General features: G+C 33.9%; 1 protein-coding gene across 2 annotated transcripts; it reads left to right on the top strand.

Annotated features, from left to right (window-relative positions):
* The first annotated feature begins 6,303 nt into the window (after window positions 1-6,303).
* Window positions 6,304-10,374, top strand: LOC108346929 (serine/threonine-protein kinase PCRK1). 2 transcript variants are annotated; one of them, XM_017585998.2, is made up of 5 exons: window positions 6,304-6,576; window positions 7,419-8,289; window positions 8,767-9,024; window positions 9,278-9,397; window positions 9,557-10,374. In XM_017585998.2, exons 2-5 carry the CDS (start codon window positions 7,459-7,461, stop codon window positions 10,151-10,153), a joined length of 1,806 nt encoding a protein of 601 aa, XP_017441487.1. In that variant the 5' UTR covers window positions 6,304-6,576; window positions 7,419-7,458; the 3' UTR covers window positions 10,154-10,374. The 2 variants fall into 2 exon arrangements, with proteins under 2 accessions (XP_017441487.1, XP_052724872.1); XM_052868912.1 differs by having other exon boundaries at window positions 7,403-8,289.
* Window positions 10,375-16,113: the final 5,739 nt, after the last annotated feature.

Genomic DNA, 16,113 nt, shown 5'->3' with positions numbered 1-16,113 from the left:
CGATTAATAAGGTTTGGTGTTCACCGACAGCGTTCGGCCTTGATGATGATTGATCCCTGAACGTTCGTTCATACAGCATCAGAGTTGGAAATAGCGTTCGGCAATAATGTATGAACCCGTGGGGGTATTTTGAAACAATTATTGAGAATTGTTGGTTATTTCCTTGATCCAATATTGGTTTATTTATACATATTATTGAGAATATGTATAAATTCGTGATTGAGCACGTTTATTCTGTTGGAGGTGGTACATACACTATGTTATTTACTTGTAACTTTGTCTGTCTTTTGAGCATTTTTGCTAGTCTCACGCGTGAGACTGAGATTCGAGTGTCACCTTCTTCTACGCGAGAAGGTGAATGTCTCGCCCAATGACTTCGGTTCGTGTTGAGTATAGTGCATCGTTACGCGTAGTATCGATGTTTTTACTCGTTAGTCCTTGAGGAGTCGGGGAGATAGGTCTGAAGTCGCGATGGAAGACGGCTCGGGTCGCCTGTTATTGAGAGCAGGTTATGACGACGAATTACAAGTAAACGACATTAGTTTATGAAAGACTAGTCTGCATCGTCATGTGGGTCGATTTATCATGGGAATTGTTATAGTTTATATGTAATGGGTTTATGATGTGATACTTCTGGTTATTCATCTTGCATGTTGTGGCTGTGGTTTCCAACCGTGATGATCGTACTGGTACGGGAGAGATGGTAGTGCAGATAAAGCTGGTTTTGGAATAATTCTTCGAGAGAGATGGGAAGTAAAACTTGTTGGGTCTATAGGTAGTAGCGTGCGTTATTATTTGTGACGTTCGGTCTTGGTATTATTTACTTTCAGGTAGCAGGCGTTATTAGGTAACGGTTGATCTTGATGTTAGTTGTTTTGGGGTAGCTAGCGTCTGATCTTAATTTGGTACCCTATGGTTTAGTTCGATTACGTTCGGTCAGTACTGAGGTGTTCAGTAGAGTACTCTAGGCGTTTAACCCAGACTCAAGTGTCCTTTATTCTAGTGTTCTGTCTCGTAGCGATGGTTCTTAGAGAATGATCTTTATTGGTGATGTTGCTCTAAGGTTGCAATCATTTATGGGGAGTGACCGGCCTTGATATTCGTTGAGGTAGCGATCGATTAATAAATAGTGATTAGTCGTGATGATGCATGATTCAGGCAGTGATCATTCATAGGTAGTGCTCGGTTTGGATGACACTTGTCTCAGATAAGGATTGTTAACAATTAGTGGTCGTACGTAGGGAAAATCCGGTCTCGATGAGGTTACCCTCAGATAGCGTTAAATCCAGTAAAGTGATCAATTAAGTGTTCGTCCGAATGGTACTTAATCTGTGGTACGCGAGATTTGATCTTTGAGCGATCGTTTGAATAGTGTTCGAAATAATAGTAATTGTTCTAGTAGAGTGCGTTGTCTCAGCGTGAAGTCTAAGTGCTTGATCTTATTTAGCATTCGGTCTCTTGGTGTGCGACCTAATGGTATCCGGTCTAATAGCGTTTGGTGTCTAGTGTCGAGCCTAAGTGATCAATCTTATCGTTCGTGAAATAGTATTCGATCTGGCGTTCGGTTTCTAGCGTTCGGCCTAGTGTTTGATCTCAGTGTTCATTATGAGAGTGTTCGGTCATTATGGTTTCCTGAGTTTAGTGTTCGGCTCAATTGTACATGATCACCTAGCGTTCGTTCAAATGGGATTCAGCCTAATAGTATTCATTAGATAGGGTTCGGCAGATAGCGTCCGTCCAAATAGTATCTGGTTAGAATGTTTGGGGATTAACTTTGTCCAGTAGCTCATCATTGTATCATCCGTATGAGTGTCTAGTGGAAATTTTGGTATGTTGGTGTATGGGGATGTCTAACCTAAATATTATATGATGTTTATATCAAAGCATTTATGCATATTTTATAATTGATATATTGCATGTTAGCTCACCCTTACTTATTTGTGCATGTATTGGAAAAATCATATTTTTGCGATGATCGTATAACGTTTTTGTTATACGGGAGCAGATGAAGGAATGTCGCGTGATCTGGTGCAAGTGCAGGAAGAGATGGAAGAATGTATTAGAAGGATTCAATGTTATCTTTACTGTTAAGTCTGAGTTGTAAACTTTTGTATAGATTTGAGCTTGAGGTTCGGGGTGTTACCGTAATTGTATATTTTAATTTTGTTTTTGAATTTTAAAAGGACAAATTTTTTTTGGGATGTTACAATTCGCACAACAAATCATTTAGCTGAGCGACTGGAGGTGGTCTGGGGTCACTACCAAATTAATTCGAATAGCGAAAGGTGGCGCATAGCGAGTGTTTAGGGGGTCTGGGCCACTGCCTAGACTTTCGCATAGCGATTTGGGATGGTATGCGAAGGGGTTGAGGTTTGGTACTACTGGAGGTTTATTCGCACAACGAGATTGGGTCCCTGTGCGAGAAATCTCTGGTTTCGCTATGCGAGAGGATGCGCTGAGCGAATGGTTCAGGTTTTAGTTTACTCTTTAATTCTTAGTTGATTTAAATGAAGCATGTATGAATGTGTATTAAGTTATATGATTGATCATGATCTGAGTTATGTTACAAATGAAAGTATGTGGTTTCAAAGTATGGTTGATGGACGTAATTTCATGATCCTCACCGAGAGGTTACATGGTGGTGCCCTGTGTAAGTTTAGAATGATTGCAAGAAGCTCAGTCTTGGTGGTTATCCTGAAACTCCAATGGTCTTTCACTCTCACGTAGAGAAGATTGATCCATATCGTGAGGAGTAGTAGGAGGTCCTAGTCTTGGGTGCTTCCTGTATGATCCAAGGTGAGTGATAACGGACTAACCTTGTGAGTGTGGTAGGGTGAAACCCATTGGCAATGTTTTGCAAAGTAGTAGAGGCCACCACGAGTGCACGACTCGCCATAGCTCGACAATCATTCTAAGTCCGGACAGTCGGTTTAGGTCTTTGCATGTTAAGATGTTTTGATTGGATTAAATTATACACGATTCTAATATGAAATGCTTTAAATTTATGATGTATTGTTTTCTATCTAGCTTACCCTTGCTTTTCTGTGTATGTCTTTGTATGTTGTTTCTCTATTGCGATGATCACCTAATGGTGTGAGCTTAGGGATTCACCTTTTCAGTTGTTCCAACTAGAGATGGAGGAAGAAACAGATGAGTTGTTAGATAGATCTACAGAAGTAGATTCTTCTTTGAACAAGGTTTGTTTTATATAGTGGTTCTTTTATCATCTATGTAACGTTTCATTTTTGATAGTTTTATACTTTTAAAATGGGATGTTACAAATTACACATTTATTACTTATTGACATAAAACATATTTGAGATTGAAATATCTTTTATAAATACAATCCTCTTTTATCTCAAAGAGAACTAACATTTTAAAGATTAATGATTAAAAGCATTTGGAAACTTTTTAAAATACATTTTCGGTTTTGTAAGAATATTTATAAAGATGTTTTAAAGACAAAAAAAAATGAATAACCTTAGATCTATTAATTCCAAAGATCAATAAATAATTTTCTTTGAATAATTTGAGATAAAAATGGCATGAAAACTTATTCCAAAACCGTCTCAGTTTTTTTCTTTGTTAAATTGTAATTTTAATCCCCGTAAATGATTGATTCACTATATATCTCTTTCATTTTTTTATGATTTTTGTTTCTGCATTTTTTTTAAATAACATTTTAATTCAATTCAAATTTCGTCTACATTTATTTATTTTTATTTAATTAGGTCTTGAATCTAACATATTCATTTAAAATACAACAAACAAATACTTCAATTAATTAAAACATAAAATTTAAAAATAAACACTTGCGAAATTTAACTTAAACTAAAATAAGAATTTCCAAAATATGGAACTAAAATAATAGAAGAAGGACCAAAACTAGGAACACAATCTAAAATAGAGAAAAATTACAAATAAATATTTTCTAATTCAACAAATGGTATTCACAACTTTCTCTACCAAAAAAAGTGGAATAAGAAATTCACAACTCTCACGTGGTTTGAGTCAAAGATCAAGCTTCCTTCACGGGTCTAGTTGGAATCATTTTTTATTATTTTTATTTAACTAATTAATTAATGAAATCAAATCAAATTTCAATCTTTGACTGTGCTGGTGCACGCACTTCGTTGGAAATGCCGAATTCTGTAAATAACGAAACAGTTTTTTTTTATACTAAAAATACTTTTTCACATTTTACCCCTTTTACCTTTTAAGTAAATTCTCTTTTTTCTATTCCGTTACATTTTTTTTAAAATTAATATAAATAAATTTTCTTAAAATAAGGGTCGAGTTTGAATTATGTAGTTATATTTAAAAAGGAAAAATAGAAACAATAATTAATTATTTTTTATGGAGATTAATTTTAAAAGAAATTGACAAGAACTTTTTTTCATTAATAACACATTTAAAAAGATAAAAGATAAAACTAGTTTCTCATTCCATCAACCAAATCTTTAATACTATTTTTTTTTATAGTTTTTTTAGGGATTAGGGGATATAATTGAAAGAAACATAGGTATGCCTAAAAATTAGGTCCAAGTTAGAGTATCAATGTTAGATCACAATATAGAGATGCTAGAATGAGAATTAAAATTTTTAATTTATTTCACTATGTATAATTTTAATTTCAAAATTATTAGTTTACTACTACTTAACCCCAACTTTGATAATTTGTAGTTTGAATTTATTAAAAAAATTAGGAATGTGTTATTTGTGTGAAAAAAAATGGAAGAAAATGTAAGATAAATTGAAATAGTTTGAACTCATTCTTCACGGTCAAACGAAAGAAAAGAATTAGTCAAAATTAAAATCAAGTTCGATCTGTGGAATGTTAAAAACGGCTTTGACGAACGGTCACGCCCATTCGAACACATTTCCAATGCATGGAACCAAATTTGGCAGCTACATTTTTTTTTATCATATATCTAATATTAAATATAGAACGCCATGTAACAACAAAATTAAAAAAATATAAGGGAGTTTTACAGTATTATTATATTACATGTTTAAATAACTTATGTAACATCGAATATTTTCAAACGAGTCTTTGTTGAATGTTTTTATTTTCTTAAATAATTAAAATAAAATTTATTTTTATTTAAGCATTTTGTTTTTTGATTTTTATCTAACGTGATGTGATAATTATAGTTATTTTTTCTTTAATTAATTAGAAGTAGGAGATGTTTGACAATAAAATTAAACTATAAGATATTTAGGTGAAAGTAAAAAATATATTAATCACTCAATATCATAACTTTGTTTATAAAAATTTATTATAAAAATTATATATATATATATATATATATATATATGAGTTTATTCATCAAATAACTACGTCTAGATATTAAAATTAAATTCAATTATGCGATTTTATATTTAAAAATAACTATTATTTAAAATTTTTAAAATTTTTTTTCTCTCAAATTGTGATAAAATATCTTTGATATAATATAGCGTCCAGTAAGACCAATCTTTTGTCCTTTTGCGTTATTAAAATTATATATATATATATATGTATATATGTATATATATATATATATATATATATATATATATATATATGTATGTATATATATGTATATTCCAACATAAATAGTTGTAGTTCTTTTAATGAGATTCTTTTGAAAAATCCAAATCTAGAATAGATATAGCATTAAAAAGATTCTATCTGACGGGTTTAACATCTTCAATTAAAAAAGGTTCTACGAATAAAAAACAGTTTTATTAGAGTAAAAAACATAAATTTACTAATAGAATTAAGAAATTCTTCAATGAGATTTATTTAAATTATAATTAAATCAAAATAAAAATAAAATGTTTTTTTATATTTCTGAAAATATTTCCAACAAAATTATATTGAATTCCTCAAAAATTACGGGAGCTGTAAAAATAATAAAATATTATTAAAGTAAATTATTTTTCAGTTTCTCAACACATTCTTTCTTATGCAAATTCTATCATTAGTTAAAGTAAAATATACCTCATATGCATTTTGAAAAAAAAAGTTTATTAGGTTATAGGATGTATAATACAATAAAAAGAAGATAAAAAAATTATTTAAAAAATGTATATATCAGAATCATTATATTTAGTTAAAATTATTAAAAAAAAAGTGACCATTAGAGAAATCTGTTATGATTATGAATTTTAATAGACAGTAAAAGAAAAAATGTGTTGAGAAGATATTAGAAAGTGTCATGTGAATGAAGATTTGTGTTGAATTAATTCCATAAAAAAAGGGTCATAGAATTGAACACTTTCATTTTGACCACTCATTGATTTCCCCACCAGTTTGAGACCAATTCTCTGTTTTTTACCATTCCAAATTTCCACATACATACTCTTCATTTTCAAAGAAACATCACTTCCCACCACTCAGCTTTTCCGTTCTGCTCACATTCTTTGACTTCATAAGCCTTTCTTCGTGGTCCAAGCACAACCACATCTTCTACCCATTTTTAGTTTCACTCTGAGTTGCATGAGCTTCTATCTCATACCTCTCTCAACTTCCCTCCTTTTCGTTTTCTATATTCTCATGATTTGAATCCTCTTGTGTTTCAAACTTTCTTGGTAGGTCACTTTTTTTTCCCTTTTAATCTTAAAAGCATTGCTTTGATTGTGTTTTTGTTTGATTCATTAGCAGTTTTTCTTTAGTTTTTTAGTTGAATCATGGAATCCTTGCCTTTTCTTTGTTTTTCCTGGGGTGGGGTGGGGTTTGTTTTTGGCTATTTCTATTGGGGTTGAAATCTCAGGGCCATGAAAGTTGTTTTGAAATCTGTGGAAGTTGTTTTTGAGATTTGTTTCGTGTTATGGATCTGGATTGATTTTCCTGTAGTAGAATGAGTGAGCATTTGTGGGTATCTTGCAATTTTCTGAGAATAATTGGGTGCATGGAGTTTATAACTCCATATAACAGAGTAGTTTGGTTTATTAGCAACAAAGCATTTATGATATTTACTGTGAAGATTGACCAATGACATAGGAAAAATGAAGTGATTAATTGCTCTGTTTTGGGAGTGTGCTTGACGCAACACAAGCATGTACAGCACAGGAGATTTGTTTGGGGACCAGTTCATCCATTCTTATGATGTCTACTGCTGTACGTTTGCATTTTATCTGCAATCATTGACCAGTAATAATGGTCTCTGAGAGCAAAGAATGAGATTGATGAGAACTGAGATGGGGGAAAAGAAAAATGGAAATGAAAATGTGGGGAAATGGGAGATTGCTGTTTGTATTCATTTCATTGTTTCAAGTTGTGTGATCACTAGAGAATCTAAATAAAATGAAAAACAAATCTAAATAGACATTTCTTCTTGGATCTATTTTGAAATTGAAGGTAGCTCTTTATGTGGAAATTCTATGATACCATTGAGGTTCTATTAACTTTGTTTAGGCCTTTTCTTTTGCAGCAAAGGCAATTTTATTCAACAACTGAATTCTGTACAGAAGATGGGGTGTTTCACTGTTCTGAAATACAAGAAGGAAAAGATCAATAAAATCCGATACACAAAATGTGTGAGCCATATTGAACATGTTCCTACAGTACTTCCTGAACCTCAAATTCATACTCGTTCCCTGCATTCTGCACCTTCTAGTTTTAGGAATAGAGTGAAATCCACTCACCCCATTAATAAAGTTACCAATCCCAGAACACGGACATTATCTGCTCCATCAGCTCTTGATGTGGCCACACAAAACACTCTTACCACAGTCGAGTTCGAGGATCAAGAGGAATCAAGATACAATGTTGGATCACTGAAGGGGCAGCATTCATCTAATCCACTACCTTTACCACTTCCTTCACACCAGGGTGGTGGTGAATTGAAAGCTACTGGAAGCTTTAAGTCAGGAATAGGTAGTGGTTCTGTGTATGGTCCTGATGTTGCAGAACAGGATGCTTTGGCCTCGGTTGAGTATGAGGAACAAGAAGAGTCAAAACACCGAGTTGGATTGGTGAAGGATCATTGTTCAACTAATTCACAACCTTTGCCTCTTCCATCTCGTCAAGGTGGTGGTGCTGCATTGAAGGCTAAGATCAGCACTAAGTTGGGAATGGCTACTGCTCCTGTATATGTCTGCGGACCTTTGCCTCTTCCACCTACCGGGTTGCTTAGAAACTTACCGTTTGAGGAGATTTCTGCTGCTTGTCACAACTTCTCTTCAGATCGATGCATGTCTGAATGTCTTTCTTCTACCATATATAGCGCTTCATTTGGTGATGATGCTTCAAGTGCAAAGAAGTTTGAAGCCACTGTCACTCGCCTTCATTCATCAACACAGGTACTTTTCTTCATTCTGCATTATTACTCTCATCTCTTGATGGTATCCTCATGCCTAGTACAATGATGTTTTATCATCAATTATATATGATGCTTCTGTTTCTATATATAGAGAAGTAACGAGGTCTTATCTTAAAATGGCTAGAGTCACAGAAGATTGTTATGCCTTTTGGAAACCATTTTAAGAGGGGCATGAAAGAGTTTAGGTTTGTCAACTGCTGTCATCTGGTTCTAAACCTTGTTCTTCTTGCTGTCCTTCTTCCTCTGTTACTTCTCACAGCACATTTGAATGTTTTCAAACCATTTTGAAATCAAACGAGGAAAGTTGTAAAAAATTTCCCTTTTACTGTTCCAAACGTAAATATGAATTATTGTTAGTATTGCATCGAGAGGTTTATGAATTTTGGCCCAAGACAAAAGTTTGAAAGCAGCTGAGAACTTTCTGACATGGTCTATGTGACTGTAATGTATCTTGCAGGGATTGAAGGAATTCATAAATGATGTCAATACCCTTGCATCTTTGCAACATCCAAACCTCTGTAAATTGCTAGGATTTCATGCCCGTGATGGTTCTGAACCAAGGATGTTGGTTTATGAGAGGCTATACCATGGAAGCTTGGACCAACAGTTGTTTGGAAGATCTGATGGCCATTCAATTGATTGGAACTCACGAATGAAAGTTGCCATATGCGCTGCACAAGGTCTTACTTTCTTGCATGAAGAAGGGCCTTTCCAGGTAATAAATTTTCTGTTTTTGCTTAAGTGGGTGTAAAGTGTATGTCTTATATTCAAAACTGAAGCAGCCTTCCGTGCTCATGTCTGCACTGTTTTTCTCCCTTCTTTACTTTGTGGCTTTTAGACCACATTAAATGCTGTTGGACTCGAGCTATTTCTTAATATTGGAGTACAATTATATTATGAGAAAATATTTTTCTATGTTCCTTGTACATTAATATCTCTGCTGACGAACCTCTGTGAATTAATTGTAGGCAATGTATAATGAATTTTCGGCAGCCAACATACAGATTGACAAAGATTTCAGTGCAAAACTTTCTGGGTATGGTTGTGTGGGACGAATTCCTGAGGAAGAGATTTCCAGCAGTACATGTGTAAGTTCATTTACTCTATAAAATGCTGTATGTGTATTATTATAAATCGTGAACTATTCATCTGACATTTTCTCGCTTTGAATCTTCTTTTTTGACATGTAACAGTATTCCATAAGTTTTGTCCTCATTCATTTGGTTCTTGAATTTATTATTGTACAGGCTGTTGGAAACCTGTCTGTGGAGACACTGGAAAGAGGAATTCTTACTCCAAAGAGCTATGTTTGGGGTTTTGGAATTATTCTTTTGGAGCTACTTACTGGCAGAAAGAATGTGGATAGTCATCACCCCAAGGAAGAGAGGAACTTGGTGAAGTGGAGCCGGCCTTTCCTGGCCGATGATTTTCGACTGTCGTTGATTATGGATCCTCAACTTAAAGGTCGATATCCTCCCAAGGCAGCAAGAGCAGTAGCTGACATTGCACAAAGATGCCTCCAAAAGGAGCCATCAGAAAGACCCCCCATGAGAACCATTGTTGAGCATCTCAAAGTGGTTCAAGATATGAAGTACTCATGTTGGTTCCCACTGCAAGAGCCAGCAAAACAAATGTCAAGATCACCGAGTCTTAATGGTGTCAAATGTCTTACTCCGACACTGAGTTTCTCTCCCTCAACAGCACCAGTTACCAGACCATCTGTTTCATCTCCAAGATGGTGTGCTGTGCCCACACTGCATCTTCCTCTTGGCGCTTGTTCCTCCACTTTCTCCATGGACGACCATGTTAGGCCGGAAAGCCGGAAGTCAATCCTCAATGTGTAGGAGAGCTGATGTTGAAGGATATTGACTGTCTATAATGCTCATTTTTATTATATTTTGTTTGTTGCTTTGATCAGTTTTAGGGTGATTCAACACAATTGTATAGGAGATTAAGGTACGGTTCTTCCATATTTCTATTTCTTTCCATGAGAAGATGTTCTTTTGTAGATAGTGCAAAGGTTGCTTATACTGGGGATCTTGATATGAAAATTTGCATTGTCTCTGCCCTTTCTCCTCTCTACACTTATTTTTTTCCCCTTAAACACCATTCCTTCACTCAACACTAAACATGGCAACAAAAAAGAACAAAACTAAAATATAAATCACCAATTCTGACAAGAAAATTGACCTGATTGGGTTCAGGGTGATAATTAATTTATTATTTTTCTTGAAATAAACCAGATTTTATTAAAATGTCCTTTTTGTCTTATTTCATTTTTTGTAATTATTATACATTTAATTTAACAATAATTAAACTTTTTCGTAAACAAATCGAAACTAACATCCTTTTAACGAATATGAGATATTTGTCATGTATATTTACATCCTCCTCGTTTAAGTTTTAATTTTAAATTTGTTATTCAACTTTTATGCTTAAAAAGATTGATTTAAATATAATTTTTTATGATTAAACTTATTAAGTTTATGAAATAAAAATATTTAAAAAAATATTTTTAGTCGTATACATCTTTTTTAATATTTTAATGTTTAGTGATGCATTTAAAATTAATTTTTTTTATTAAAAATATGAAAATAAATTGGTTTAAGCTTCTCAACAATAAGACCTCATTTAACAAATTTAAAAAAAAAAATTATTCTATATTCTTAGCTTTTAATTATAGATTTTTTTTTTCAAATAGGAAAGAAAACCTAATCTTTATGACAGTGGCAATCCTTACCTTAAATATTTGTTTAACCACATGTTGTCACGTTACAACATTTTAACACACAAAAACAAACCAACCAAATGTTGTTACGTCATCATCTTCAACCTCTCACCAACCATAAACTCTAACAACCATTGGGTCCCCGTAATCACCATGGCCTCCTCTATGCCATCCACCACGCACAACATTGCACCTGCAAACCATAACAATGTTAATGTCTCGCCACCCAAATCACAACAACTTTGTTTCCACCATCAAAACCCTAATCACAAACCAATGCGTCACGCTTCAACACCCAAATGCAAATCAAAACCCACACTTCAGTAACCATGAAGGAGATGGAAACTACGAGCCACTACGAGCCTCCACCACAAACGATAATGACGAAGGTCGCATCCAGACCTATTCGACCACCATAGATCGACTTCTTCGCCACATGAGGCCAAATCATCTCCTTCACCTCTAGTCAAAATCATATTCATGTTGAACAGTTTCGTATAACCACTCCATTGCAGCATGGAAACCCTAATTTTGGGTAAAAGAGAGAATTTGTCATGTGATAGTCCCTCATCAGACAATCAAACAGTCAAATTCGGTCAAATAAACAAAAGCATAAGGGTTCAATTGGAAATTAGGCAAAATTCTGTTAATAATTTATTAGATATTTTATAATATAATTAATTTAATTATATCTAAACTTAGGAATAGAAAATATTTTCCTAATATTTGTAAAAACTGACCGAATCTGTTAATTAGTTGGGAGGTATTACTGTACTAGATAAGAAATTTCATCAACAGAATGTCAAAAATGCATTTCTTAATGGAAGAAAAGATTTATTTGGAGCAACATCGAGGATTTGTTTCATACAATTCTCTTCTTGCAAATCTCCGTTAAGAAATGTATTTTTGATATCCAATTGATAAAGATGACATATGGTCGTTTATTTATAGCTTAAAACAATATATAACTTAAAGTAATATAATGTAGATAGGGATTACGAGTAGAATGTATACCTTCTTGGAAGGCAATCAGAAGGGTAAACTCAGTTGTTAGAGCCGAAGGAGACAAGGTAGTTGACATTTGAATTGAGTACCAAGTGTTTCTCAACAACAACCAAGTGGCTGAATTCAAATACCAACTACCTTGTCTCCTTCGGTTTTGACAACTGAGTTTACCCTTCCAATTGCCCTCCGAAAAGGTATATGTTCTACTCGTAATCCCTTTCCACATTATATTTCTTTAAGTTATCATAGACTGACTTCACTTTTTTATCCCTACCTTTCATCTATTTCTTTCGTGGTCATCTTAAAATCAGTTATTGATGCCTTAGCCCATCCTGTTTGACGTCAGGCCATGTTAGATGAACTAAATGCTCTTCAGAATAGTTGAACTTGGGATCTTGTCCCACTACTGTATGGAAAATTTGTTGTTGGTTGTAGGTGGGTTCTTGCTACCAAAGTTGGTACTGATGAAACTATTGATCACCTAAAAGTTCGTGTTGTGGTTAAAGGTTACACACAATTTTTTGGGTTGGATTATAGTGATACTTTTTCTCTAGTGGCAAATATGGCTTTTGTTCGTTTATTTATAGCAATGGAAACTCTTCAACAATGACCTCTTTATCATCCGGATGTTAAAAATGCATGACTTAATGGAGATTTGCAAGAAGAGATTTATATGGAGTAACCTCTAGGATTTATTGCTTAAAAAGATTTTTCTGGGTTGATATGTCGTCTTCGCAAATCCTTGTATGACCTAAAACAATCTCCTAGTGCTTGGTTTGAAAATTTTGGTAACATTGTTCAACAATTTGGTATGACTCGGCGTGAGGTAGATGATTCACTCTTTTACCGTCACTCAAGTGTTGGATGTGTCTACTTGATAGTATATGTTGATGACATTGTTGTTGCAAGCAATGAAAATCATGGCATCTCTTAAATGAAACAATATCTTTGCAACCATTTCAGAGCAAAGATCTTGACAAACTTAGAGATTTCTTGGGTATTGTGACACAATCCAACGATGGTATTATTATATCTCAAAGAAAGTATTAATTAGATATTTTGGAGGAAATTGGGTTGATGAATTCAAAATATGTAGACTCACCCATGAATCCTAATACTAAACTTCTATTAAAAAAGGAGGAGTCTATTTCAGACCCCAAGAAATATAAAAGACTAGTTAGAAAATTGAATTATCTTATAGTTACTCATCTTAACATTTCCTTTGCAGTTAGTGTGGTAAGTCAATTCTTTAATTCCCCGCTTGAAGATCATTGGAATGCAATTATTCATATATTAAAGTACATTAAAGGATCTCTTGGAAAACGGTTGTTATATGGTTCTAATAACCATACAAGAGTGATTTGTTATTTTGATGCTGATTGGGCAGGATCTCCTTCTGATAGAATGTCTACATCCAGATATTATGTTTCCATTGGTGGTAACTTGATCTCTTGAAAAAGCAAGAAACAAAGTGTTGTGGCAAGATCTAGTGAAACAGCAAAATCTAAAGTTATTGCCTCAGTCCCTTGTGAGTTTGTTTGACTTAAGCAATTGCTTAAAGAATTACAATTTGGAGATGTCACTAAAATGATGCTTATATGTGACAATCAGGCTACTCTTTTTGTTTTCGGTTTAAGACCTATAACCTTTTACCAAAACAAATTGGCGCTCACCATGGAGAAATGTAAAATTTGTTCCCTATCACACTCAATGAAGAATCAATGATCACCAGGAATATCATGAGTAACGGTAGGAAGGACCGTCTGTGCAACAAATCGTGTAAAACAAGCTTTCACGTAAATGGGTGTGGCCATATCACATAAAAAAGCTGCTCGAATTGGGAGCTTACATGTTGGAGACTTTGGATGGAGGAGACACTCCGAGAACATGTAACGCCTCAAACCCTCAATTTTATTTTATTTGAATTGTTATTATGTCAATTTATACCTTCCTAGTTGATCGAGATAATGATTTTCTAATTTAATAAAATAACATAACAGTCTTTTTTTCTTCCCAAAACGCAATAAGGTTTTTTAACGAGGTCTTGATTTAATGATTGTGTTTGCAATATAATATGCTTTCATTACCAAGTTTATTGGGAGCAAGGTGTATCTAGCTAAATAGAACTACCAACGAATTATCTTAAATTGTCTTATCATTTCCGCTTAAATAGGGGTAAGACCAAGGTTATCAAACTCACGAGTTAACTCATTAACTCGGACGAGTTTGCGTTTCCAGTCCTGGTTTTCAAGTTAACTCAGAAGCAAACTCGGTGGAATCGTAACTAGACTCAATGGGATTGTGTAAAATCGCGATTTTGGAGCAATTTTACGAGTTTAAAACGGGGACAAACGAGAAAAGGGGAAGTCGTTTTGAGTTTAGGGTTTAATGACCTGATTAGGCTCCAACATTGTTTTTCTTCATTTTCATTATGTTTTTCTCCACCATTGGGTTCGCTGTCGTGGGCCTCTGCCTATGGCCTTCTCCTTTGCCATCGTTGTCGCGTTCCATTAAATCATTGTTGTGTTTCATGGTCACACTTCGTTGGCTCGCAGTCGCACTTTGTCCGCTCGTTGTTCGCTTTGCTCGTGGTCGTGCTCCATTCGTCGTTGTGCTCGTCGCCGCAGTTCCTCGTGTTACGTCATTCGAGTGTGTGGTGGTGAGTAAAACAAATTTCATTTTAATAGCTTGTGACCACTGGCCCTGCAACTTGCTTTTATTATATAAATGAACCACTGTGTTTTTATGATATAAACGAACCACTGTGCTTTTATTATATAAATGAACTAATGTTTTTTCACATTCGTGGCTGAAAAAGATGAGTAATACCACTGATTTCATTATAGAAAATAAACATGACCACTATCTTTACAACTGTTCTTTTATTATATAAATGAATCCTCATTTAATTAAAGAAATGTAAATCACTATGGGTACCAAGCAGTGTTGTTTTTTTCCATTGTTTTTTCAGTGAAAAATTTAGAGCATTATGTCTGGAAATGCAACAAATTCAATGGAAATTAATCCAACTGGATCTTCAACCATTAAAAGTAGAAGTAAAAATGGTACGGGAAATCAATCTGATATTGGATGGAAACATGAGTTTAATATTAACGGTAATTGAAGAAAAGTCAAATGTAACTATTGTTCCAAGATTGTGAGTGGAGGTATATTTAGATTTAAACATCATCTTGCTGAAGCCAAGGAGGATTCTGAATGCTTCTGTTTTGGATGAAATAAAAACTTTGATGATAAAAATAGTTGTTGAAGCTAAGAATGCTTCGTCAAAGAAAAGAAAGTTAAATATCGGTGAAGACGAGGAAGAAAGTGAGAGTGTTGAAGAAGGACACATGGTATTCGATTTTAAAGGAAAACAAAAAGTTGCTACTACAAGTAAAGGGGAGTCCAAGCAACTATAACTCAAATGATGAAAAAATAGTACAAAGAAGAAGTTGATGCTCAAGTGGCTAAACTCTTTTACACCAATGTCATTCCTTTTAATGTAACTAGAAATGGAGCATTTGCAAAGATGTGTGACATTAGATAGAAGCTCTTGAAACAAGTTGTGAATAAAACATAAGCAATCCTTGCGGATTATAAGGAGGAGTGGAAGAGAATGGATGTACAATTATGTTTGATGGTTGGACAAATAGAAAAAGACGTTTTATTTGCAACTTTTTGGTGAATAGACTTAAAGGGACGATTTTTCTTTATTCAATTAACACTTTAAACATATCAAAAACAAATGATAAAGTTTTCAAAGTGTTAGATGATGTTATCGAGTTTGTTGGAGAAGAAAATGTTGTTCAAGTTGTCATTGATAATGCTGCAAATTTCAAGGCAGTTGGAGAGTTGTTGATGCAAAAGAGGGAAAAATTGTATTGGACTCCATGCACAACACATTGCATTGATTTGATATTTAAAGATTTTGAAAAAAATTTAAAGGTCCATGAATTGACAATTAAGAAGGGAAGAAAGATTACCACTTACATTTATGGAAGATTAATATTGATTTCCTTGTTGAAAAAGTTCACTAAAGGTAGAGACTTGATAAGACCTTGTGTGACTAGA

This window comes from Vigna angularis, chromosome 9 (assembly GCF_016808095.1).
Source record: "Vigna angularis cultivar LongXiaoDou No.4 chromosome 9, ASM1680809v1, whole genome shotgun sequence".
Taxonomy (NCBI): Eukaryota; Viridiplantae; Streptophyta; class Magnoliopsida; order Fabales; family Fabaceae; genus Vigna; species Vigna angularis.
This window is presented reverse-complemented; position numbering and strand designations above follow the sequence as displayed.

Bases quoted from the DNA above. Each gene is read 5' to 3' on its own strand.
- LOC108346929 (XM_017585998.2), top strand. From the start codon at position 7,459: ATGGGGTGTTTCACTGTTCTGAAATACAAGAAGGAAAAGATCAATAAA. The intron at 8,290-8,766 runs GTACTTTTCTTC...TGTATCTTGCAG, and splicing joins GCCTTCATTCATCAACACAG to GGATTGAAGGAATTCATAAA. The intron at 9,398-9,556 runs GTAAGTTCATTT...ATTATTGTACAG, and splicing joins AGATTTCCAGCAGTACATGT to GCTGTTGGAAACCTGTCTGT.